Below are 25740 nucleotides of genomic sequence, written 5' to 3'. Positions count from 1 at the left end.
TAGGAAAATAAATGCTATGGAAGACAAAACAAAAAAAAACTCAAAACAATATAAGAAATATTTTTTTCATTTTTTCACATAAGTTTTCATTTTTGAAACCTCCCCCTTCCAAACATATTCGAGTTGCTTTCTTCTGATAAACAGAAATAAACCGGTAGCCACTGGCTTCCATAGTATTTTAATTTTTTTATTATTACTATGGATGTCAATGGCTACCAGTATCTAATTTTTATGTTTATTAAAAAAAGGAAACTCACAAAGGGTTAAAACCACATAAGGAAGAGTAAAAACATGAATTTTGGAGTGAATTATCCCTTCAATAGCGAGTGTGTCAGTGTACAAAATCCCAGCACCAAATGAATGGCTTGCAATCTGAAAGTCTGTTTGCAAAACCTTTATGACACGCATAGCAGGCCTATAGCCAGGGGGCTTGTTGGTGGTTCGACCCACCCCCACTGACGAAAATCTATGTCCTGTCTCTTACATGAGCTCCCTTGTCCTGTTTTTGACTGCTATGCCATCATGAATTGTAAAACTAACTATTTGAAAAAGGCTTTTAAACCAAGTGGAATCTTCTTCCAAGTGGCACTCGTGCTGTTCCCATCATAGTGAATATATTGACTTGAGTATACTTTATCTATCTAAAATGTTTTATTCAGTAATAACTTAATCCATTGTGATAAATGCAAATGATTATATTTTAGGAGTTCAACATGCAGAGGTGCATGAAAACTTGCAATATATCTGAGATGTGATAAGGGAAATTTCATTTTGACTGTAAAAAAAAAAGCTAAGTTGTACAAAATTCATTCATGTTGTCTCAACACAAACAAATTAAGTTAACAAATTTAAGTGGATTGAACCTAAAACAATTAGGTTATCCCAAAGAAACTCAAGAATAGTGTTGTTTCAACTTATTTTAAATAAGTACTTTGAACAAGCAGCAACATCGTTTTTTGAGTGCATTGTAATACATTGTGATTTTGTTTTTTTAAGTATACTTAACCTTCGACCTTAATTCAAAAACTAAAGTTAAAGTCTTCCATGAATTTTTGAAAGTATATTTCATACAAGAGAGGCTGGAAAAACTGAAGCACTTACTAATATTATCATTATCCCAGCAGACACACAACATCATAAGGCATTAATATTAGGTTAGATTTAGTTGCCAGTGTCTAAGGACAATTTTATTTTGATATCCAATAACAACCTGACATGACATTGTTACAGTATTTAACTGTATTTTGTTGATTTTAGGTTGTGTTGGAAAGTAACCAAAATTCAATGTCGAGACAACATCTTAAAAGTCATATTGATGTCAAATACTGACATTTATTCATCATGTAGAGCTACCAAAAATCCAACATCTGATAGACATCATCTAATAACGTCCACACAACATCAAGTTGTAACATCATTAGACGTTGATGTTTTGTTGTTTTTAGGTTGCGTTGGAAATTTACCAAAATGCAACAACTGCTCGACGTTGGATATTGACGTTGACCTTATGCTGGGTTCTGACTTCAACCCTATTTTCATTTTCAAACTAAATGCAATGCCCCACGAAGATGGGGTACAACAACAATCTGACGTCATGATGGTGTCTGTGCCTGCTGGGATGTTTTATTTTTGTATTATTTAAATGGCCTAATTCTGACTTCTGAGGATAGTTGAATGCATCGGGAAGTTTATTTGCCAAATAAATAACAATAGGCTACATATTAGTTAAACAAACAACTTTTATTTTTTATTATAAATTGATGGTCTACTAAATTTTTACTGTATTACTGTACACAAGCATTTTCATAATTAATATTTGTTAAAAATGTTTAATTCTAAACACTAATTTAATAACATTGTTCATAAATCCTGTGAAGAGCTTTGAAATGTGCATTTTTATAAATGTTTGGCGTAATCTCAAATTGAACCACAAAGAGATTGTGGGACATAGTGTAGCTCCTCCCCTTTTTAGAAACCAGCGTTTTGTTTTATCACCACTCTGCAGTGAGAGCGGCTGAGCTCAAGTGCATCATCACTGGTTGTTGGTAGATACGTCTGCGGCTGGAAGTTAACAAGAATTATTTATATTATTTATTAAATTTCCCATTTATTGTATTTTATTACCGTCTACCCCCACCCCAACCCTAAACCCAACCATCACAGTAATGTAAAAACAATAGTTGTACTGAATACTATTCAGGTTATTTATTAAATTATCCAATAAATTGTATTTTATTAATGCCCACCCCAACCGTAAACCCAATCGTCACAGTACTGTAATGATATTAATTATTGTAATACAGTGGTACTTTATCCAATCTTTACCATGCATCAAATAAAAAGCAAATGAGAAATGTCTTGAAAGGGGTAGGGCATGTCAGATACTAGAGAACATTTCATTGGTTATGATTTGATGAGAAACTGTACAGTAGTATGGGTTGATGTGAATAAAGCCGCTGATCCATTTAGTAACAAACTGCAAGCTTTATATGTTGATATCAGTTTTAAATCTTCTAGACGTGAGTTTTGTCACTGTTTTGGAGCACAATATCTTATAGATAACCTAAAACAAACAATATCAATAGTAATATCTAAAAACCTTATTTTCATTTCATTGGACTTTTAATATTTTCATGGTCACTAGTGATCCAGCCTGTGCAGATCGCCAACGAACTACAAATCTACTGATATATGGACTACATTGTCCATATACCAGTCATGCACCAAAGACTGATTGATTACATTCACACAGCTGGAAGCTGCTCAAAGACTGATTAGATAGACTTAAATACAGCACACACACACACACACCTAAGGGCTGTCTTGTTTAACTGTACAGTTAACATTATGACATGTTTTCCTTGCCTTGTCTTGCTGTGTTTGATCCTCACGTAGTTTTGTTAGTTTATACCTGTCTGCTGCCTGCCTTTTGACCGTCTGCCTGTTTACTGACCATGACTTTGGATTTGCCTGTGTACATCTGATTGCCCATGCGTTGAACATTGCTTGCCTGACCATCCTGCTAATAAACCCTGCATTTGAATCTGCACTCAGCGTCCCAAAAATGCACCATTTAACAAAATTACTAGGAAAAAAAGTCCACGTTTTGAGAAAAATAACCACCTCATTCGCTTGGTTGGCTATAGGCCTGCATATACATCCTTCTCATAACATAACATTATTATTAACCCATGTTCTGATTGTGATGATGTGGGATAACTGCAATTACACCAGGATTCGATAAAATCAAGTGAGTGTGAAACCAGGAACAATCGCACTTGGATGACAGTGTGAAAACCCCCTAAGCTACTTTTTCACCCCTCAGTTTTCAACTGACAAAACATATACATCACAGCACTTGGGTTCAGGCTTTCAGAGCGATGCATCTTGAATGGACCAAATGATGATTCATGGTGTCCCCCAAATGACTATCATCGGCCCATTCAACTTTTCTGGAGTTTCTGGAAGCCTGGGTGAAACTATGACCATGCACACAACGAGAAGCAAGCAACTCACAAATAAAGCTACAAACACCTCTTTGTCATGATCTGCTGCTTTACTGTCGTGCATCTCCTCATGGTCCTGGGACACCAGAGGCAGGCTGGTGTCGTGAACGTGGTTGTGGTTGTGACGGAAGCTGCCCAGACTGGTGACGGAGTGATTCCGGTGGAAAAGGCCTTCTTTCTCATCATTGGGGTGACTGGATTTAAAAAAAAGAAAAGAAAAGAAAAGAAAATTAGAATGTAAAATTGTGGTGAAATGCATCAACCCTTATGTTCTACGTTCTACATACACTTGTATGTTTCTGCAGATAGCTCTTTTATATTTTTATACTTTGTTGAATACTTTTTGTTCTACAATGTCGAGTGTACATTTACTATGTTAAAAGTCTTTCGTTTATATTTCTATTTTACTTTTAACTTCTATTTCTTTAAATTTAGATTCTTATTGTTGTTGCTATTCATTCATTGATTGATTTATTGATTCATTCACTTATTTTTATTCTGCTTAGTCCCTTTGTTCATCATGAGTCGCCACAGCGGAATGAACCGAAAACTTATCCAGCATATGTTTTACACAGCAAATGTCAGCTACAACCAAGTACAGGGAAAAATCCATACACACTCATTCACACACATACACAACGGCCAATTTAGCATATTTAATTCACCTATAGCGCATGTGATTGAACTGTGGGGAACCGGAGCATGTAGAGGAAATCCACACGAACATGGGGAGAACATGCAAACTCCGTGCAGAAATGCCAATTGACTCAGCCAGGACTTGAAAATGGCACTTTTTACTATGGAGGGATGACTGCGCTGGCTGATTGTATCCCTGGTCATAGTATACTATATAGTTTGTATAAATCACTTTCGACAAACAATACATTTCGAGAATTAAGTGCTGCTGCCGATGGAAAACACTGTTTCAATGCATTGCAAATGGTGAAGGCGCATCGCAAGTCACTTCAGGAGGAGGCGTCAATTCATTTTCCTAAGCTGCGACATGGTCATCTTCTGAAAATATTACCAATGATCCATCAGGTAATGTTTTTCTCTCTCTCCAGGGGCAGACTGGCCATCTGGCAATTCTGGCAAATGCCAGAAGGGCTGGACCATTTTTTAAATGTGGGCCGGTGTGCTATTTTTTATATTTATTTTTTTTTTATATATGTATTGTTTTTACATGCAACTTTTCTGTAGTGCATGTATGTGAATGTGTGTGTATAGGGGTCTCCTATTGATGGGTTGCAGCTTGGAGGGCATCCGCTGCGTAAAACATATGCTGGATATATTGGTGGTTCATTCCGCTGTGGCGATCCCAGATTAGTAAAGGGACTAAGCCGGAAAGAAAATGAATGAATGAAATGATTGCATGTATAAATTTGTCATAAATGGGTTGTTTTTGTTCCAGTCACACACACTAAATGTTTAAATATCTATTACATATGGCACTGCTTATATTATTTATCCATCTGTACACCAATAAAAGTAGTAAATGTCCAAGGATGGGGCTTTGTCGGTGTGGTAATGTGGGCTGGTGTGGCTACAGTGCCAGGGCTGATTTTTAGTCCCAGTCCGCCCCTGTCTCTCTCTGTTTAAAATTGTTGGTAAAACTGTCAATAAATATTTTGCCTCCACAGCCCATAAGATACGGCAACTGGATTAGTTCAAAAAGGCTATGTACTTTTTGCGGTTGGATCTGTTTTAGTTCAGATCATGTTCACATCACAAATGAACCGCTCCAGGGTTAGTTTGAAAGCGTACGCTGTTTGGTCCACTTTTGGTGCGCACTCAAGTGTGATTGCTGCATTCACACCTGCCCAAACGAACCGTACCAAGACGAAAAACAAACTATAGTGCGATTTAACTGATCTAAATAAGGCAGGTGTGAAAACAAAATTAAATTATTCATTCATTTTCTTTGCGACTTAGTTCCTTTATTAATCTGGGGTCGCCACAGCGGAATAAACCGCCCAAATACAAATCAAGCACTGAATATTAATTTTTTTTACATATTGTCATTATTTATTTACTCTCATACATTTATGGTACACATTTTTGTTGCCAGATTGTTGTCATTCACATTTATTAACCAACAAAAACAACCCAGATATTCTTAAAAAATGCCAACTTTTGTTTTCAATCAAAGAATGCAGGTCATTTGACAAGAAGGTGCATATTTAACAGTGTTTTCATTTTCCTTTTGAGTAAGCTATGCCTTTAATAGTGAACATGTTATGACTTCTTCAATCTGTCAAGCTATTGGAGTCTATTTGTTCTCCTCGGTTAACAAATATCCCTGCTCTTGTGTTTATTTAGCTCCACGGGTAACAGCAATTTCCTTGCTTATCAATGTCCAAAAAAGCCATTTTCCATCTTCGCTTGCAATATTTGCAAAGCAAACACAAAACCCAACATGTCAGGATATCAAAATCCAAACGGCAAAACCAAACCGCATTCCCTGTTCGCTCGAGCCACACGTTGCCAAAGCAATCAGTAAAAAATGCTAAAGACAACAGAAAAGCAACATGTGGCTCGATAACATCAGGGGAATATTTCAATAGGATACAAACTCAATGACAGTCCAGTGAGTTAATAAATGACTTTATTGTTTTTCACAAACGACTAATTTTGGTTTGCTCTTGATGTGTCTTGGTTATAATTGTAGAAAAAGGACTATGAAGAATTCTGCCCAGTTTTGTTAAACATGTCACTGCATCCGTATCCAGCAATTGAACCTCAGTAAGAATTATTTTAGATCTCACAAGTTCACAAACAAGGTGTGATTTTCCAGCTCCATAATTAATTGAGTAACTAATAACATAACTTATTGAGCGCCTTGATGTATTTTTTCCACATTATAATCAGATTTGTTGTGAACTAAATTGACTTTTCTGATGGAAAGCTCTGTCTGAAATTATTTGTAATGCTGAGCTGAGATTTAACTTATATTTTGGCTTTATTAGTTGTTCTTTTTTTCCAGCCTGGCACAATGAATCCCTCTGGCTGGCCACAAACGCACATGGTTGGGATTTAAACTTGTGTGGCACACAGTGAAAAAGAGATGTCATAATGTATTATTTTTGACATGTGTGTGTAACGTATTCAAGTGTTTGTTAGTTTAAGCCTGAAAAGAAAAATTATTGATCAGTCACACAAACACCAGTTCGGGCCCAGTTATAAGTTATTAAATTGGCTGATGCTGCGTTCACACCAGATGCGGAACGCGCATCAAGCTTGAGTGATTTACATGTTAAGTCAATGCAAACGCGCGAATAGACATCCTGCGGCTTGAATTGAATTTGAATCTGACTCGAATTGCGCGAATGGCGTGGTGCGAATGCCGGGATGCGTGTGAATGGCGTAGCGCGAATTGAGCGTTTTGCGCATTTGAAAATCGAAGTTCGAAAATCTGAACTTCAAAAGACATTCACGCCGCGTTAACCAAACAGGAGCTTGCTCTTGTGGGGGCGTAATTGTGACGTATCGCCTGTTGTCGGTGTGCCAGGGGAAATCCGCCAGCATACACCGACAAGAAGTTCATCAAACTGGGCTTGGCTCAGTCAGAAGCACCGCTGAAAACCTCCATCAGCCAGGTTAAGTTTCTGGAGGAGTTTATGAGCTCACAGAGCTGGATGCACCTCTGAAAGGATGTAGTGGACTCAGACATGGCCCTAAACGTATTGACGCTGTTTATTATCCTTCATAAAACACATAAACACTGTTATTTTCTTCATAAAATCGATGTTAGCCCTTTAGCTATGAAGCTAGAGTCACGGGGCAGACAGAAGCCCTGCCCATCACATGAATCCGCGTCTATTCTGAAGTGAATTTGACATGCGAATGAAGCGGGTTTTGACGCGCGAATGAAGCGGGTTTTGACGCGCGAATGAAGCGGGTTTTGACGCGCGAATGAAGCAAGTAACCTCAGATGTTCACGCGACAATTTACGCGCGAATAGTTTATCCACGCGTTCCGCGTCTGGTGTGAACACAGCATGAGACTTTTCCCAGATATGATCCATGTTTACTGATTATTAGGAAGCCAGACTTGTCCAGTCATGTACTGTAGTTCACTGCGGCATGTGGGCCAAGCAAATGCTGATGGTGTTGGCCAGATCTGGGCCAGAGAAATTTTGCTATGTGGGTATGCTCACAAATACACTCTGCACTCTGATTGCTACAATACTGTTGATAAGCCATGCTGGGCACTTCACTCTGTCTCACGCTGAACGCTGTTGACCAATCGCAACAGACTGTCATCTTCCCAATCAGTGCAGATTAGCTTCACGCTAAGAAGGGGTTTGGGAACAAACTTATCATTAGGGATGGGCGATACCGCAATTTTTTAATTCGATAAGATACTGATACTTTTTGTTAAAATTTCTACGATACCGATACCGATATCGATACCACTTAATATTAAAAATATTAATGTAATTTTTCAAAATGATGTTAATTTAAAAAATCATTACATGTAAATATATATATATATATATATATATATATATATATATATATATATATATATATATATATATAAATACTGTAGTGTGTGTTTATGTGTAATATAAACACGCACACACATCCATATTGTATATGCACATTGCATACACATACATACTCTATATGCACACTGCACAGATACACACACACACACTTAATTTTATTGTTATTCCCCTAATGGTAAAGAGAGAGAAAGATTTACAGAGCTGATTTAATTTTTTATTTATTTATTTGTTTATTTTTATTTGTATTTATTATTATACTATATATTAAAATACTATACTACTGTTTGCTGTGTTTACTAAGCATATATATATATATATATATATATATATATATATTGTAACATTTGTCATGCCAACAACGCAATTATTCAATGGAATTGAATTGAGAGAGAGAGAGAGAGAGAGAGAGAGAGAGAAAGAGAGAGAGAGGTTTGCCTCCTTTAATACTCTCCTATGTCTTTTGTCAGAGGGAGACTGAGCTGAGGAACACTGGTCATCTTGTTTTTGTTCCACTTCTTTATAAGTTTCAGGCTGTGTTTTCTGTAAGGGTCTATAAAGGCTGCTTGTATTGTTGCTGTGTTTGACTTTCTTATCACAAATATTGCTTGTGCAACGCTTTTTAAGCTGATGAGCACCACAACACGCTGCGTTTTGTCTCTGCCATCGTGTCATTTCGTAATGCAGAAGTGTGTGACTTGCGTGTGTTGAGTACGTAAGTTATCTGAAAGGCATATGATCGCTCACGTGACGTTCCGCCGCAGATTGATTGGTGTAACGTCATGTATACAAAGCGTCACTGACAATCCTGTACACAGCGCTAAAACATATAGTTATGCAAAAAAAAATTTAAATGTAGTTAAAATATTAATACTTTTAAAAAATATCGATACCAAATTAAAATCTTCCGAGTATCGATATATCTACTTATCTATATATATCTACCCTACTTATCATATGTAAGTCGCTGGGATAATTAGTGCATTAGTGCAAAAAATGTATGTATATTAAGACAATGAAAGTGTTTTTTGACCTCGTATGCATATCAGCCTGTTGTTAGAGACCCTTAAAACCAAAATATGACCCTTCTTTAATGTATAATAAGGGCTCTTTAAGGAGTGCGAAGTCTTGAAAACATGAATGCAATTTTGTTTTTAAGATAAACTGGATGCAGCTATATGAGAAAAAAAAACTGAACAAGTTTATTGACTCTGTTTGGAGATTGAAAGCATAAATAGCTTCTACTGCATGGAACATTCTGCTCAGTATCTCATTTGGTGATTTACAAAAGAACGTTTTTAAACTTGAAATGACAAGTGGGTGAGTGAAAAATCCTGAAATGTTTACCAACATCTGATGCCTGCTCAAATGCAACAACAACATGTCATTAAACCCCCAGTGACCATCGTTCTGCCTCACAAAGTCTATCCGTTATGTAATCACAGCACTTCATGCAGCAGGAAACCAATAGAGGCAGCTGTGAGGAATGACATTGGCCCACTGTGGAGAAGATCGATTGGAGCTTTGTTTGGAGTATTGATGCGGGACCTCCACTAACCTGTGTTTGAGCAGAAGCGCTCGCAGCACATTGGCTCGGTCTTCAGCTCTGATCTGGTCCGAGATTATCATGGTTTCCACCATCAAGTGGGCGATGCCAGGCAGTGTGGTTTGATCCAGATCTAGCATTATGGCACCTGGGTAACATAACACAGGGTTGGACATGTTAACATAAATACAGCTGAAGTCAGATATATTAGCCCTTCTGGATTATTAGCCTCCCTGTATATTTTTTCGCAACTTCTGTTTAAAAGCAAACAACATTTTTTAACACATTTCTAAACATAATAGTTTTAACAACTTATTTCTGATACCTCATTTAATACATTTAAATTCTTTTCTCTTTGCTATAATGACAGGACATACTATTTTACTGGATATTTTCAAGATACTAGCATTTAGCTTAAAGTTACATTTAAGGCTTAACATTCAATTAGGTTAACTAAGAAAGTTAGATTAATTAGGCAAATTATTGTATAATATTGGTTTGTTCTGTAGACAATCGAGAAAAAATGCTTAAGGGGACTAATAATATTGACCTTAAAATGTAAAAAAAAAATAAATAAAACTGCTTTTGTTTTAGACTAAATAAAGCAAATAAGACTTTTTCCAGAAGAAAAATATTATAGAAAATACTGTGAAAAATGTCTTGCTCTGTTAAACATCATTTGGGAAATATAAAAAAAAAATCACAGGAGGGCTAATAATTTTTTACTTTAACTGTATACAGTATAAACAGGGTGTGAATTATCCCCCCCCCCCCCCTCACCCCCTTAAAATAGTGCAAAATAGTTTGCTTTTAACAAGCTAATATACATATAAACTTGTATTGTTCAAGCTAGTATATGACACTGTTGTGCGCTTTTGATCTGGCCATTGAACCATGGTACACTGAAAAAAAATGCTTCATTCGATTTACTAAATATTTTATAAGGTAAGCGATGCAAATTATAAGGGCTTAATTTAAACAAACAAATTAAATTTAGTCATGTTAAACTTGTTTTAAATTTAGTCCATACACTCTAAAAAAAATCTTGGTTGCCTTAATATTTGAAGCTACATCAAATGAACTGTATGAGTCAATTGAACTTATATTTTGTCAAACTGACTTAAAACTGCTTAAATAACTTATAGTATAAAATTTATAAAAGTTAAAACATGAATAACTTATTTTAATAAATTACAACGAACTAAACATTTGCTGTCATGACTAATTGATCATGTAACTTTTTAAAGTGTATAAATTGTTTGCAACAATTAGTTTGAATGAAAAAAAAAAAATATATATATATATATATATATATATATATATATATATATATATATATATATATATATATATATATATATATATATATATATATATATATATATATATATATTAGTGCTAGATATACAGTATTATACAGGCCTGCCATAGCCAAAATATAAATACATCATTGACAATGTATAACAAGTATGAATATATTTCAGACATACACTGTAAAAAATGTTGGGCTCCACACAATTCCTTCATGCTGTCAATTCATTAAAGAAATGGATTAAGCTAACTTACAATTTTTACAAATTTTAGTAGATTGAACATAAAACAATTAAGCTGTCCCCAAAAAAAAGTATTGTGTTGTCTCAACTCTTTTAAATGAGAAGTTTATAAACTAACTTTGAGAGGAGCACGTGATTTGATTGAACACAGCTGGTCTTTCATCTGTAATCATCGATGAACCAATCAGATGAATCCAAGCCTACAATAAATAGCCCATTTCACCTTACATTTCTTATCTATGCTTTTGAAGGATTCCCACCCATCCACCCCATCTCCCACTTTTCCTTCTTTAATGGGGAGCTCTCGAAAACTACCTGATCTTGGACCCCCTTACATCCTAATTGACCAGGCGGAAGCCCTGTGCTCAATTATCTCTGAGCTCAGGGTTCTCTCCCGGAAGAGCATGCCAAACCTGTAATTAGTATCAAGCAATATCTAGTGTGAATTCTTGAAAAGTAGTTTGAACAAAAGTCTTTTTTGAGTGTATATGCAATTTTAAGTCTATGGAACTGTAAACTCATCAATTAAGTTAAAGTAAATAATATGGACAACACAATGGCACATTGAATAGCCCTGTCGCCTCACAGTAAGAAGGTCACTGGTTTGAGTCCCGGCTGACTCAGTTGACATTTCTGTGTGGAGTTTGCATGTTCTCCCTGTGTTCATGTGGGTTTATTCCAGGTGCTACGGTTTCCCCCACATTCCAAAGAAATGTGGTTTAGGTGAATTGGGTAAGCTAAATTGTTTGTAATGTATGTTTGTATGTCCTGGTCCACCAGTTTGAGCGTTGGGCTAACGATCCACCTCATTAAAAATAAATAAATAAAATTAATAAAAAAGTGTTACGAAACACCAAAATGGTGCGGCTAAAATATCAACTTCAATATAAATGACCCTGGGAGTAAGTAAGTAATTTAATATGCAAATCATTGAGTCACTTGTTAAGTGTTAAAATACCACAATCTTTTAGTATTTTAGTAATATTAAGGTATGGTTGAAGTAAAGTAATATAATATTACTTTACGACAGTGTTTCTGCAATAGTCTTTAAACAGAATTTAGCGGCAGAGCTGTCTGTTTCAAAATATTATTTTACACTCTTGTTTTTAACAGAAAATGTTACATAATGTGAAGATGTTTTTGCACTGAATGTAGTCTTTCATTTATTCGTTATGAATCAGCTTCAGTTTTGTAAATAATATGTGAATCACATTAACTGAATTATCCAAAAATAGGCCCTGGACCACATTTCAACAAACTGTTCAGCCAAAAACAACTCCATTACTGCAAAAATAGTTTTTCTTGCCTTGAATATTTGTTGTTTCTTCTTTTTTTATGTCAGTTTAGAACTAAAAATAACTAAAATGTTGCTTCTTATCAAAGGAGTCATAATCTGATATAACAGTCTAGTTCTACGACACCACAATATATGTGTATATATATATATATATATATATATATATGGGTCAATGACGTGACGCTCATTTTTTTGTGTCCATGTCTTTTAAATAAATTCAAGTAGGTTACAGTTTCAAAATAAATAAGCAAATTACTTGCATACATTCTCTATTTTGAGGACCAAGTTTAATTTTTTGGTTTTAATCCATTTTAAGAAAATTTTTAGGGGATTATTGCAAGAATGTCAATGTGGTGTAACCAAAAAAAATTGGTACCAAATAGTTTACCTTGTTTAAAAAATGTGAAAGCCTCAATGAAACATTGTATCGGCTAGTCTGGCATAATTTTACATTAGACATATTTAATAGTAAATAAAGGTAAATATAGCACAATTGTTTTAAATATTATAATTCATTTGGGGAATTTTTTCTGTCACCTCAAATTTCTGAAATGTCAAGATGGTGTAACCACCATTTATTGAGCCATTTTGTTAATATTGTGCACAAGACAGTTAGACAGGAAATTGAATCACAGAGAAGAACTCTTGATAAGACTAATTGCTGCATGCAAAGGTTAGTAACTCTTTTTAAAATGTGAGATACTTTGACCTTTTTAAGGTATGGTCAGCTATTCTTAGATATGCATGTCAAATGGTAAGACCCCAGAAATGCACTGATAATTGTTCATAATTATAAAAATAAGTATTATATTTAAAAGTTAAATTTGAAATATTCCCACCAAGCCCATGTGCTTACATAGATGTTATTGATAATGCCTGTCAAATTTCATTTTGAGTTGAAATGTCAAGGGGTGTAACTGGTTACACCATTTGACTCATATAGCAGGAGTCTTTCTGTCAGGGGTCAATTTAGTCAAATATCATTAGTTCATGATGCTGATCAAAAATGCGACATAAATTAAACTACTATTTGTGTTCATAGTGTAGATTATTTATTTATTTTTGTTTGAGAAATAGGTGCTTAATCCACAACCTTACTATTAAAGCTCTGTAAACATAGGATAAAATTATTTTACTGCACAACATGAATGTTTTTTTTTTGTTTATGTTAATCCATGTTTATATTCACACAATATAATGTACACACTCTCTCATTCACACACACATTCATACACTACAGTCAATTTAGTTTTTCTAATTCACCTATACCGCAAGTCTTTGGACTGTGGGGGAAACTGGAGCTCCCAGAGGAAACCCATGTCAACTCCACACAGTAAGCCATCCTGGTCCATCTTGGACTCAAACCAGCAACCTTCTTGCTGTGAGACAACTGTGCTGACCACATTAGCCACTGTATCACCCTCCTTTGAAATGTTTTTTTCTTCTTGAGAAAGTCTTATTTCTTTTAGTTTGGATAGAATAAAAGCAGTTTTTAAAATGTTTAAGCAGTTTTTAAGGTCAATATTGTTAGCCTTCTTAAATACAGAACAAACCACAGTTACCCAATGACTTGGCCAATAGATCTTACTTGCCTAATTAACCTAATTACATTTTTAAATGTCACTTTAGGCTGAATACTAATGTCTTACAAATTATCTAGTCAAATATTATGTGCTGTCATCATGGCAAAGATTACGGAAGAAATCAGTTATTAGAATTTAGTCATTTAAACTATTTTGTTTAGAAATGTGTTGACAATAATATTCTCTCTGTTAAAGAGCACTTGGGAATTTCTTTTTTAAATAAAAGAAAAAATTAACATGGGAAATGAAACAAGGTTGACAAGCCTCTATAGACTGAGTGCACACAGCCTTAAGTTTTGGAGGTTTTCATACTTGATGCGCTTGCTGTTGTACTATTATTATTAACAACTGGAGGTGACTCGGAGGAACTTTAATGATGAAAAGTTGTGAAGAACAAGTCAGAAGTTGCTAAACAAATGAATTGCAGTTGAAATCAGTTTTGTTTGGGGTTTTTTACAGCATGTATGATAAAAAATTTTCTTCTGGAGAAAGTCTTATTTGTTTTATTTAGGCTAGAATAAAAGCAATTTTAAAAGCCATTTTGAGGTAAAAATTATTGGCCCTTTTAAGCTTTTTCCCCGCGATAGTCTACAGAACAAACCATGGATATACAATAACTTATCTAATTACTCTAACCTGCCTAGTTAACCTAATTAAGCCTTTAAATGCTACTTTAAGCTGTATAGAAGTGTCTTGAAGAATATCTAGTCTAATATTATTTACTGTCATCATGGCAAAGAGAAAATAAATCAGTTATTAGAGATGAGTTATTAAAACTATTATGTGATGAAAATGTGTTGAAAAAATCTTCTCTCTGTTAAACCGAAATTGGGGAAAAAATAACAGGGGAGCTAATAGCTCAGGGGGACTAATAATAATTCTGCATAATTCTGAAGTTAACTGTATAAAATAAATAGTTTGTGGATAAGTTGTGGATACACTCATGAAATTATTTGTTGTCAGTCAGTCGTGTATGCTTACAAAAATTGGCCTTTAATCCCAGCACCAAGGCAACAACGAGTAAGCAGCAGTTCTTACGTACTAGTGATTTACGTACAGTGTTTGGCAAATTGTTTCTAAATAGCTTAAAAGTAAAATAGTGGATTTTTTTCTAATATCATCTACTTATTTTTATTTTAATTAAGCCAACTGAAAAGAAACAGTGATGGAAAAGGTGTTAAATGTTAAACATGTTTCTTTAGTTTGTTAATATTCTATTGATGAGGGCCACACATTTAATGTAAAGGATGTTATTACTTGGTGTATTAAAGTTCAGCAACCTGGTTTCATTGTTCTAAACACATTTGTCAATGACAATCCCACTGAAATTGTTGACTATCATTCTTAATTTGAATTGATTTTAATTGTCAATTTCAAAATCTTTGGCTGTAGAAGCAACACTGTCAGGTGGTGTAACTGGTTTTTGTCAATTGGTGTAACCAGTATTTTACATAAAAATATAATTATGTACATGGAAATAATGTGAAATTAAAATTAAAACACTTAGTTTAGTGTAATAAAATAGTTTTTAACATTTTTTACATAATTTGTCAAAGATTATTTAGAAACCAGAAGTGTTTTTAGCATGTGTCAGGCCGAATATTGCAAAAACTCATTAAAATGTACATTTAGAGATAATGCGAATACAATAAATGTTATTGTGGTATTTTAAAATGAAGTATTTATTTCAGTGTGTACACTTGCATATCATCTAGGAGGAGTAAATTATTTAATATTTCACAATTTTTGGCAGTTACACCATTTGACATTTTCAGTTGCATTCAGTCTTAATGTCTGTAAAAAATGGTGTAAATGTTATTTTTAATTACATAAAATCAACATGAATACAATCTGTACATTTTAAAATATCTGACGGATGCTTTTAAATCAACTTTGTAAAAGATTTTTAAATTTCCCATCTTGCCAAACCTGTTTTGTCACTGACCCATATATATATATATATATATATATATATATATATATATATATATATATATATATATATATATATATATATATATATATATATTATTTTATTATTTTATTCAATTTTATGTCAGGGTTGTCATGTTTCTTTCCACAACCACAGAAATGCCAAAGCCTTTTCAATGACAGACAGCTCTTTGGACCGAATATTTTTATCATGCATTCCTCGAAACTAAAACACTGTTTACATTATTATCACTGCTTGAAAACATTTTATTTTTTTCCAATAGGGTTTATTCCATGAATTTAATTTAAGTTTTCATTAGAATTCTGTCTGGTTTTTCAAGTGCATGGATGTTAGGACTGGCAGAGCGATAAAGCATTTTACATGTTCGCTATGATCACAATATGAACTATTTTTAGTTTATTTCTACTTATAAAACGACTTGTAATATGATCATACAGCCTACTTCTACACTATTTTTCCATTTTAAATATGTTTTTTACAATCCCTTGTGTCAGTTCATCACTGTCATCCATTTGACAGGGCTGTCATTTTTCAGTCCACATCCACAGAAATACTAAAACGTCTCATTGATAGACATTTGTTTGGACTGAATCTTTTTACCATGCATTTCTTCAAAACTAAAACATTTAAAACACATGGAAAACAATCCATTTATCCAAACCAGTGCATAGGCATATATTGACTTTTATTTAATGACTTCTGTCAGTCATATTATTTTGCTAGCGCACATTGTTATTATTTACATCCACCGTAAAAAAAATGATTGTGCCAATTAGTTATCACAACTTAATATTTTGAGTTAAGTTAATTTATCTGGATTGAACGTGTTGACATAACATTGGCTGAACTTAACAGATTTAAAAAAACAAGTCAGCTGAACCCATTTATATATATATATTAGTTAAGCTCTTCAAACGTCTGAGTTTTAAATGTGTGCAAATTAAAACGAATACATTTTTTAATTAAATAAATCCACTTTAAAACTGCATTTGTATGCAAGTGGATTCTGACACGCCCTTAATGTGTTTGCGCCCTGTGCTTTAGACTTTGTGCATGGATCTTCAAATTAGAGCCCTTAGAGAGATGACACTTCCTGGTAATGTGAGTTTAAAGCAGGGGTGGGCAAACTCTGTCCTGGAGGGCCGGTGTCCTGCACAGTTTAGCTCCAACCCTAATCAAACACACCTGCTTATAGATTTCTTGTGATCTTAAAGACACTGATTAGCATGTTCAGGTGTGTCAAGCTTCCATACAAGCGGCAAACATGGACCATATCTGGGCCGAGTCTCAGCCAAGTTAATAACCCATAACTGCGCCTGAACTGGGCCAGATATGTTGGTGTGTCACGACTGCAATGTTTTTTTATAAACCCATGAAGCATTTCGCTTTATGGCTATGCTTTTTCTTGAAGCGACCTGCTTGATAGAATTCTTTCTTTGCTCAAAAATAATTTAAATGTATTTTAAAAGTGGGTCAAGGTAGGCCAAACCTATGTGGCGCACATATACATTTAAACATTTGGGCCAAATACTACATTTAAAATCTGGTCCAAGTCTTGAGTGCCGCCTGTAAGAAGGTGCCACCTCAGACAAACGGACCATCAAAATAAAGTATGACCAAAGTTTTTACTGCAAATGTCACATCTATGACGCTGGAATTGCTCATGTTCTTTTTTAGTTGGAAGTATATCAACATACTGAAATAAAAGCCTCATGTTCATGCGTCAAAGTTAAGACTGAATAGACTGAACTCTCACCGTGTGTGATGGTCCTGCGAAGCTCCAGCAGGCTACGGAAGGACAGTGAGGCCACATGTGGTTTACCCCAGCGGTCCGTCTCTTCCTCCACATCTTCCTCAAACTTGATCCAACGTGCCCTCTCCTTCCAGCGCATTTCCTGGTTCTTATCCACTATCAGCTCATTGAGCTCCACAAACACCTGCAGTAAACACAGTTCCAAGTGAAAAGTATGAAGCTCATTTAAATTAGGCCTGTCACGATATATATTTTTTATTGTACGATATATTACACCCATATATATATATATATATATATATATATATATATATATATATATATATATATATATATATATATATATATATATATATATTTCGATAAACGATATTGTTGTCCTTTCAGTGACATTTCATTTCTGTGTGGAGTTTGCATGTTCTCCCTGCATTTGTGTGGGTTTCCTCCGGGTGCTCCGGTTTCCCCCACAGTCCAAAGACATGCGGTACAGGTGAATTGGGTAGGCTAAATTGTCTGTAGTGTATGAGTGTGTATGGATGGTTCCCAGAGATCAGTTGCGGCTGGAAGGGCATCCGCTGTGCAAAACATGTGCTGGATAAATTGGCGGTTTATTCCGCTGTGGCGACCCCGGATTAATAAAGGGACTAGGCAGAAAAGAAAATGAATGAAATAAAAGAGAACAAAAAAGTGACAGGTACAAAAGTAACAGAGGCTGCGATATCTGCTATCACATCTTTTTTCAGTTGTCAGACACTACATAAAAATATACTATAGTAATTCATAGTAAATGCACCAAAAATGATTGAGGTCATGTCTATGTGTTGTGCGGTAAGTTGATATATTGATTATTGTGAGAAGCCTATTTTAAATGTATGATTTTTACTGTTTTCAAAGAAAAATAGTCTTTCTCTGACTTCCTAGGTTTACTATAAATTCCTAGGTTTACTTTTATGTGAAGGATAATCCGAGAAAATCAAAAAGTTGTGAAGTTTATTAGTTGGCTTTACTTAAAATAAGTGAGTAACCCAGCAGCCTTAACATATGAATTATGAATGTGCATAATTTAAAAAGTTAAATCAACTTAGTTCCAAGGTAGAAGGGGTTTACTCACTTTTTGAAGTTAAGTCAACTTGTCGCTTTTAAGGCAACAGATTTATTTACTTTTTTAGGTAAAGTTAATAATCACTTCTTACAGAGCAACTCAAGATTTCAACCTTGATGTCAAAACGACAAAAAATCAAATAAAAATTTTTAATTATTTGATTAAATTGACATCTAACATTAGCATTTAAATTACAGGACACTCCTATAATCAATTTTTGGCATTTGTTTTTACTAAAAGAGCAAAAATAATATATGATATTCAGACAACTAATTAAAAATAAAACACTTAATTAAAAAATATAAACTAATTTATAATATTTAACAAATCTACAGCAGTACATAAATAACAATAACACAGAATTAAATGACTAACCAAATTGTTTGGCTGTTTTTATTTTTATTTTTATTTATATATTTTTTATTGAACAGTAAATTCTTGTTGAAGTCAGAATTATTAGCCCTCCTGAATTATTATACCCACTGTACATTTTTTGACCTAATTTTTGTTTAACGCAAAGAATATTTTTCAACACATTTGTAAGCATAATAGTTTCAATAACTTTTTTCTGATAAATGATTTATTTTATCTTTGCCATGATGACAGTAAATAATACTTTACTAGATATTTTCAAGATACTATAGTATTCAACTTAAAATACCATTTAAAGGCTTACTATTAGGTTAAATAGGCAGGTTAGGGTAATTAGACAAATCATTGCATAACAGTGGTTTGTTCTGTAAACTATTAAAAATATATACAGTTGAAGTCAGAATTATTAGCATCCTTTTAATTTGTTCGGCTAGAATAAAAGCAGTTTTGAATTTTTTTAAAAACCATTTTAAGGACTAAATTATTAGACCCTTTAAGCAATATTTATTTCCGATAGTCCACAGAACAAACCATTATTATACAATAACTTACCTAATTACCCTAACCTGCCTAGTTAACCTGATTAACCTAGTTAAGACTTTAAATGTCACTTTAAGCTGTATAGAAGTGGCTAGGCATCATCATGGCAAAGATAAAATAGATAAGTTATTAGAAATTAGTTATTAAAACTATTATGTTTAGAAATGTGTTGAAGAGATCTTCTCCCTGTTAAACTGAAACGGAGAAAAAATAAACAAAAGGGGGGGGTAATAATTCAGAGGGCTAATAATTATGACTTCAACTGTATATTGCTTAAGGGGCTAATACTTTTGACCTACAAAAAATATATATTTTTGGCTTGAACTGTAGCCTAAATAAAACAAATAAGACTTTCTCCAAAGGAAAAAAAAAATTGCAAACACTATAAAAAATTCCTTGTTCTGTTAAAGATAATTTGGGAAATATTTAAAAGACAAAAATAATTCACAGGAGGGCTAATAATATAGACTTCAACCGTATTTAAATTGCAATGAGATGAGTAGTTTACAGCCTCATCACAGCTTTTTTTTGCTTTGATTCGCAGGTTGCAATGTAAGTTTACCTCTTTGACAGTTTTGTTTGATGAACAATATACTGACTAATAAAATAAAAATAAAAAGCAAAAATATATCCTGAACAAATAGCTTTGAATCATGATGGCTGATTCTCCTCCTTTAGTTGGTTCAAAGTTTAGAGAAGCAAATGAAAGGAGATGAACAGGCCAGACTCCAGTGTTTACTGACTAAGAGCCTTGTGTAATTAGAGACACAGATCTCAGCGGTTTAGTGAAGTGCACTGGATGAAAAGAATCAATAGAGGAAGGATCTCTGAATTGAGGACCTCTCCTGCTCCTCTAGATTGATCATCTCTATTAACAGCCGCTCATTATCAGCACCAACACCAGTCTAGAGAAAACAAAGGCTTGACCTCTTGAACAAAACACTAATTCAGAACTCAAAATCAATACACTCTTTATAGCTTTTAGATACTATACAATTGTCTGCCGCTCTTTTATTTATATACACGTAGAATAAGTTATAATGTAGAGGAAACTTCTATAAAATGCTTTAGTTAACCAAAAATCATTCATTTATTCATTTTCTTTCAACTTAGTGCCTTACTTATCAGGGATCAACACAGCATGTTTTACACAGCGGATACCCTTCCAGCCGCAACCCAGTACTGGGAAACACCCATATACTCTAATTTACATACAGACACACACACGCACACACACATGCACGCACATTGAACATGCAAACTCTACACAGAAATGCCAACTGGTCCAGCAGGGACTTGAATTAGCAACTTTCTTGCTGTGAGGCGACAGTGTTAACCACTAAGCCTCTGTGTCACCTAACCAAATATCTGAAAAAAAAAAAAATTATCTAAAAATTATATGAAAAACAAAGCTAAAAATGAGCACACAAGTATAAATAATAATTATAATGTAAAAAGCAAAAACAATCAATCAAAAAGCAATTGAATGACCATTGTTTCCTAAAGAAAAGCTGAAACAATATCTGCATTGTAAATAAAAAACATTTTACAAATCTGATTATAATGAGAAATGTTGATCTGACATTTAAGTAAAATATGTCTGTACATTTTAAAACATTACAAAAGCCTAAAATATATTAATTAAAGCTAAATAAAAATCTTTTACCACACACTTTTTTACTTTTTTATTGTATGTATGTATGTATGTATGTATATATATATAAAACTTAGAGTTTCATTGTACTACAATTTGGCACCAAGTTTGTTTCTTTTTTTATTAATTTATTTTTTATTTTTGATTAGCTTTGTGTGTTGCAATTTAGCTTAAATTAATATATTTTAGAATTATGTTTTTAATTTAATCAGTACAACAATGTACAGTTAAAGTCAACATGATTAGCACCCCTCTGAAATTTTATTAAAAATAAATATTTTCTCAATTATTTCTTAACAGAGTGAAGATTTTTAAACAAAATATACTCTCCGGCCACTTTATTAGGTACACCTTACTAGTACCGGTTTGGACCCCCTTTTGCCATCAAAACTGTCTTAATCCTTGGTGGCATAGATTCAACAAGGTACTGGAAATATTCCTGTGAGTTTTTGGTCCATATTGACATGATAGCATCACGCAGTTGCGGCAGATTTGTCAGCTGCACATCCATGATGTGAATCTCCCGTTCCGTCACATCACAAATATTCTCTACTGGATTGAGAACTGGTGACTGTGGAGGCCATTTGAGTACAGTGAACTCATTGTCACCTTCAAGAAACCAAGCTGTGATGATTCACGCTTTATGACATGGTGCGTTTTGCTGTTGGAAGTAGCCATCAGAAGATGTGTACACTGTGGCCATAAAGGGATGGACATGATCAGCAACAATGTTCAGGTAGGCTGTGGCATTGAAACAATGCTCAATTGGTTTCAATGGGCTCAAAGTGTGCCAAGAAAATACCCCCTACACCATTACCAACAGCCTGAACAGTTGATACAAGGCAGGATTAGTCCATACTTTCATGTTATTGACGCCAAATTCTGACCCTACCATCCGAATGTCGCAGCAGAAATCGAGACCCATCAGAACAGGAAACATTTTTTACAATCTTCTATTGACCAATTTTGGTAAACCTGCGTGAATTGTAGCCTCAGTTTCCTGTTCTAAGCTGACAGGAGTGGATGCTGCTGTAGCCCATCCGCCTCAGGGTTCGACAAGTTGTTCAGAGATGCTCTTCTGCATCACTCTTTGGTTGTAATGAGTGGTTATTTGAGTTACTGTTGCCTTTCTATAAGCTAGAACCAGTCTGGCCATTCTCCTCTGGCATCAACAAGGCATTTGCACCCACAGAACTGCAGCTCACTGGATATTTTCTATTTTTTAGACTATTCTCTGTAAACGTTAGATATGGTCGTGCGTGAAAATCCCAGTAGATCAGCAGTTTCTGAAATACTCAGACCAGCCCATCTGGCATCAAAATCCATGCTACATTCAAAGTCACTTAAATCACCTGTCTTCTCCATTCTGATGCTTAGTTTGAACTGCAGCAGATCGTCTTCAAAATGTCTACATGCCTAAATGCATTGTGTTGCTGCCATGTGATTGGCTGATTCGAAATTTGTATTAACGAGCAGTTGGACAGGTGTACTTAATAAAGTGACCGGTTAGTGTATTTTAAAAATGATGAGAATACACATTACAAACACACTGCAACCTAACAAATATGACAAAAACATATAAAACTGCTAACATTTTACTTTAACTAGATCAGTTTTACATTTAAATCAGTGTGCAAGAATATCAGTGAGCAAAAGTGAGCAAGAATAAGGTGAAACAAGCTATTAAATCACTGAAATAAAGCTGAAATAAATGACATATATTAGATGTAAAATTTAAAACAAGGAAACTAGAAATATTGAAAGAAAAAGAGGTTTAGGCACCACAATTTCTAAACAACTAAAACTGAAATTACAAGTTAAAAAATAAATAATAACAATAAATCTAATCAAAAACTCTATAATTCAGCTAAAACGTAAACCATCAGGCAGACAATGTCAAAGTGAGGATAAGTAAAGTGCAGTCTGGCAGTGTGTGTGCATGTGGCTGTGATTTGTCTTTTCTGCATGTGGTCAGAAGGCTCAGCTCTCACCTCATGCGTCTTCTTGTCCATCCTCTTCCTCCTCTTCAGGCTGGACAACGGCGGAGAGCCATTACTGCTTCGTGGAAGTTGACAGCGCGATGATTTCTTGACGAGGTGACGTCGAACCCCAGGATTGTCCTCGAAGCGGTGACCTTAAAGTCAAAGCAAAGGGAAAAGGTTAGGTAAATAAAATAAATTGAGCTGTCAGTTTTCGTGAAGGCAGCTACAGATCCACAGGGGGAGAAATAATAAATGAACCCCTTGAACTTGCTGCACTGTAAGAAAATTTAAGCCAGTACAAAAAAAAAAAAACAATCCTTTTTTCCTTTTCGCTTTTTCTTGTTCACTCAACTTTTAAAAACATCAGCTTCACTAACCTAAAATAATTTGTTAGTAATCCAAAAAACATTTAGTTGGGTTCACATAAGATTATTCGTTTTCTGGAGAGGTGAACTACTCTGTAACAAAACTTGGTCCCACTTTATATTAAGTGGCCTTAACTAATATGTACTTACACAGGAATTAATAGTTTGTTACAATTTACTTATTATTATTTACTTAGTACTTATTGTGTAAATACATGTATTTATTGTGTACTTATGATTGATTAAATACCTGTATGTGATTACATTTGTAATTAACTTCTGTAATTACATTTTGGTGACCATTCCCTACACCTTAACCCACCCTTAAACCTACCCATACCACCAAACCTGTCCATAACCCAACCCCTATCCCAACTCAAGAGCACCACAAGTGTTCTCAAATACATTATGAACACAGTAAGTACATTGTATTTATTTTTTGATGCAAGTACATAGTAGTAATGGACACTTAATATAAAGTGGGACCCAAAAGTTGTGCCAACTGAACATTTTTTTGTCTGCAGAACTGAAATGCCTGAAACTGAGTAAACAAAAAAACATAATCCTTATTTCCTTTCGTTTTTTCTTGAGTATTCAACTCTTGAAAACATCAGCTGCTGCCATCAAGTGTGAACAAAACTCTTTTATAAACTGGTACTAAGAAATAAAACAAATCAACAACAAATCAGAACAAACAAACGTAGTTCAATTAAGACAAAAACTAAGACAGAGACAAATGTTAACTAATCATTTATTAGACACAGAATTAAAAACAGGAGGTAAAACAATATTAACGGTAAGCACGACAAGGATCAAAACATTGCAGGACAAACAGGGAAAAATGTAAGAGTGTGTAAGTGAATGAGGTGTCTATAGTCCTGGATATCAGTTCATTATGATCTTCCAGCTGTGTGCGTGTAATCAGGAGGTTCCTCCATTTTAATTATAGTTTGAGCATTTGATGTGTCATTTAATTATTACACAATTTTACTGAGTTGTTCATGAAAATAAACATTAAATACATTTGATTTCTCAAGTGAGAATGCATTTTGATTTATTACTTCATCTTTTTAGGGCTTGAATTTTCACTTTAATCCAGTGTGTGGAATTTTGCAGAACTGGAGAGTTTGCAACAAAGCCACAACAATAAAGACACACATTTAACACAGACTTTAAACACACTATAAATAAACAATCATATCATGGTTTTAATGTAAAAAGAAATATTAAAATATTGTATTTAACTGAAGGAAACTATTAAAACTATATAAAGCTGATGAATAGATGGATGGATGGATGGATGGATGGATGGATGGATGGATGGATGGATGGATGGATGGATGGATGGACTTAAAATCTTTTTTAACAAGAGTGTCCTGGACCTTTTTTAAACGAAGGAGGTCACACATCGGACGCACGGCACCATGCATTTCTAAACATAGATTTCTATCAGGGTACAAACACCTGTGCCGCAAGCAGCCACAAGTCACCAGCTACACCTCTGGACATTGTTCATATTTCTGCTGCGCCACAGAGCACCATCGGAATAGTTTTATCTTAAATACCATATGAATGTACGTGTCTAGTGTGCAATACTTCTAACTGTCATGTGTGCTTCTCAGCGCGGCAAAAATTAATACCAAGACTTTAAAGCAAAGTTATTAGTTTAAATTAAATTAGCAAAATGTAAAGAGAGCATTTGTAAAGAGATAAGTAGGGTATGTGTATTTTGTAAAAAAAAAATTGAAAATAAAATAATAATAATGATGATAATAATTGAACGAACAAATCAATAAACAAACAAATAAACAACCAAATGAATTAATAAATAAAAATACAAATAAAAACATTATAATAATAATCAAATGAATGAATGAATGAATGAATGAATGAATGAATGAATGAATGAATGAATGAATGAATGAATGAAATAGAAATAGGCCCATCATACCATATTTTTTGCCAATAGGGATTTTGAACCAAACCAGCCAGACACTTTTATTTAAAGAAGCTATAATGATGCTCT

At 34.2% G+C, this 25740-nt stretch overlaps 1 protein-coding gene across 11 annotated transcripts in view; it reads right to left on the bottom strand.

Moving 5' to 3' along the window:
* The window catches only part of slc4a3 (solute carrier family 4 member 3), a 208714-nt gene that overhangs the window by 38520 nt on the left and 144454 nt on the right, over positions 1–25740 (bottom strand). For all 11 annotated transcript variants that reach the window (NM_001423525.1, XM_087265860.1, XM_087265861.1 and 8 more), the window contains 4 exons: positions 23359–23501; positions 17703–17883; positions 9572–9707; positions 3535–3700 (listed from right to left, as the gene is read on the bottom strand). In NM_001423525.1, the coding sequence (NP_001410454.1) occupies positions 3535–3700; positions 9572–9707; positions 17703–17883; positions 23359–23501 (626 nt within the window). The remainder of the gene's footprint in view (positions 1–3534; positions 3701–9571; positions 9708–17702; positions 17884–23358; positions 23502–25740) is intronic.

The sequence above is a fragment of the Danio rerio genome, chromosome 9, assembly GCF_052040795.2.
Source record: "Danio rerio strain M-AB ecotype USA chromosome 9, GRCz13ab, whole genome shotgun sequence".
Lineage (NCBI taxonomy): Eukaryota > Metazoa > Chordata > Actinopteri > Cypriniformes > Danionidae > Danio > Danio rerio.
Note: the sequence above shows the minus strand (reverse complement) of the source record. Positions and strands in the feature narration are given on the sequence as shown.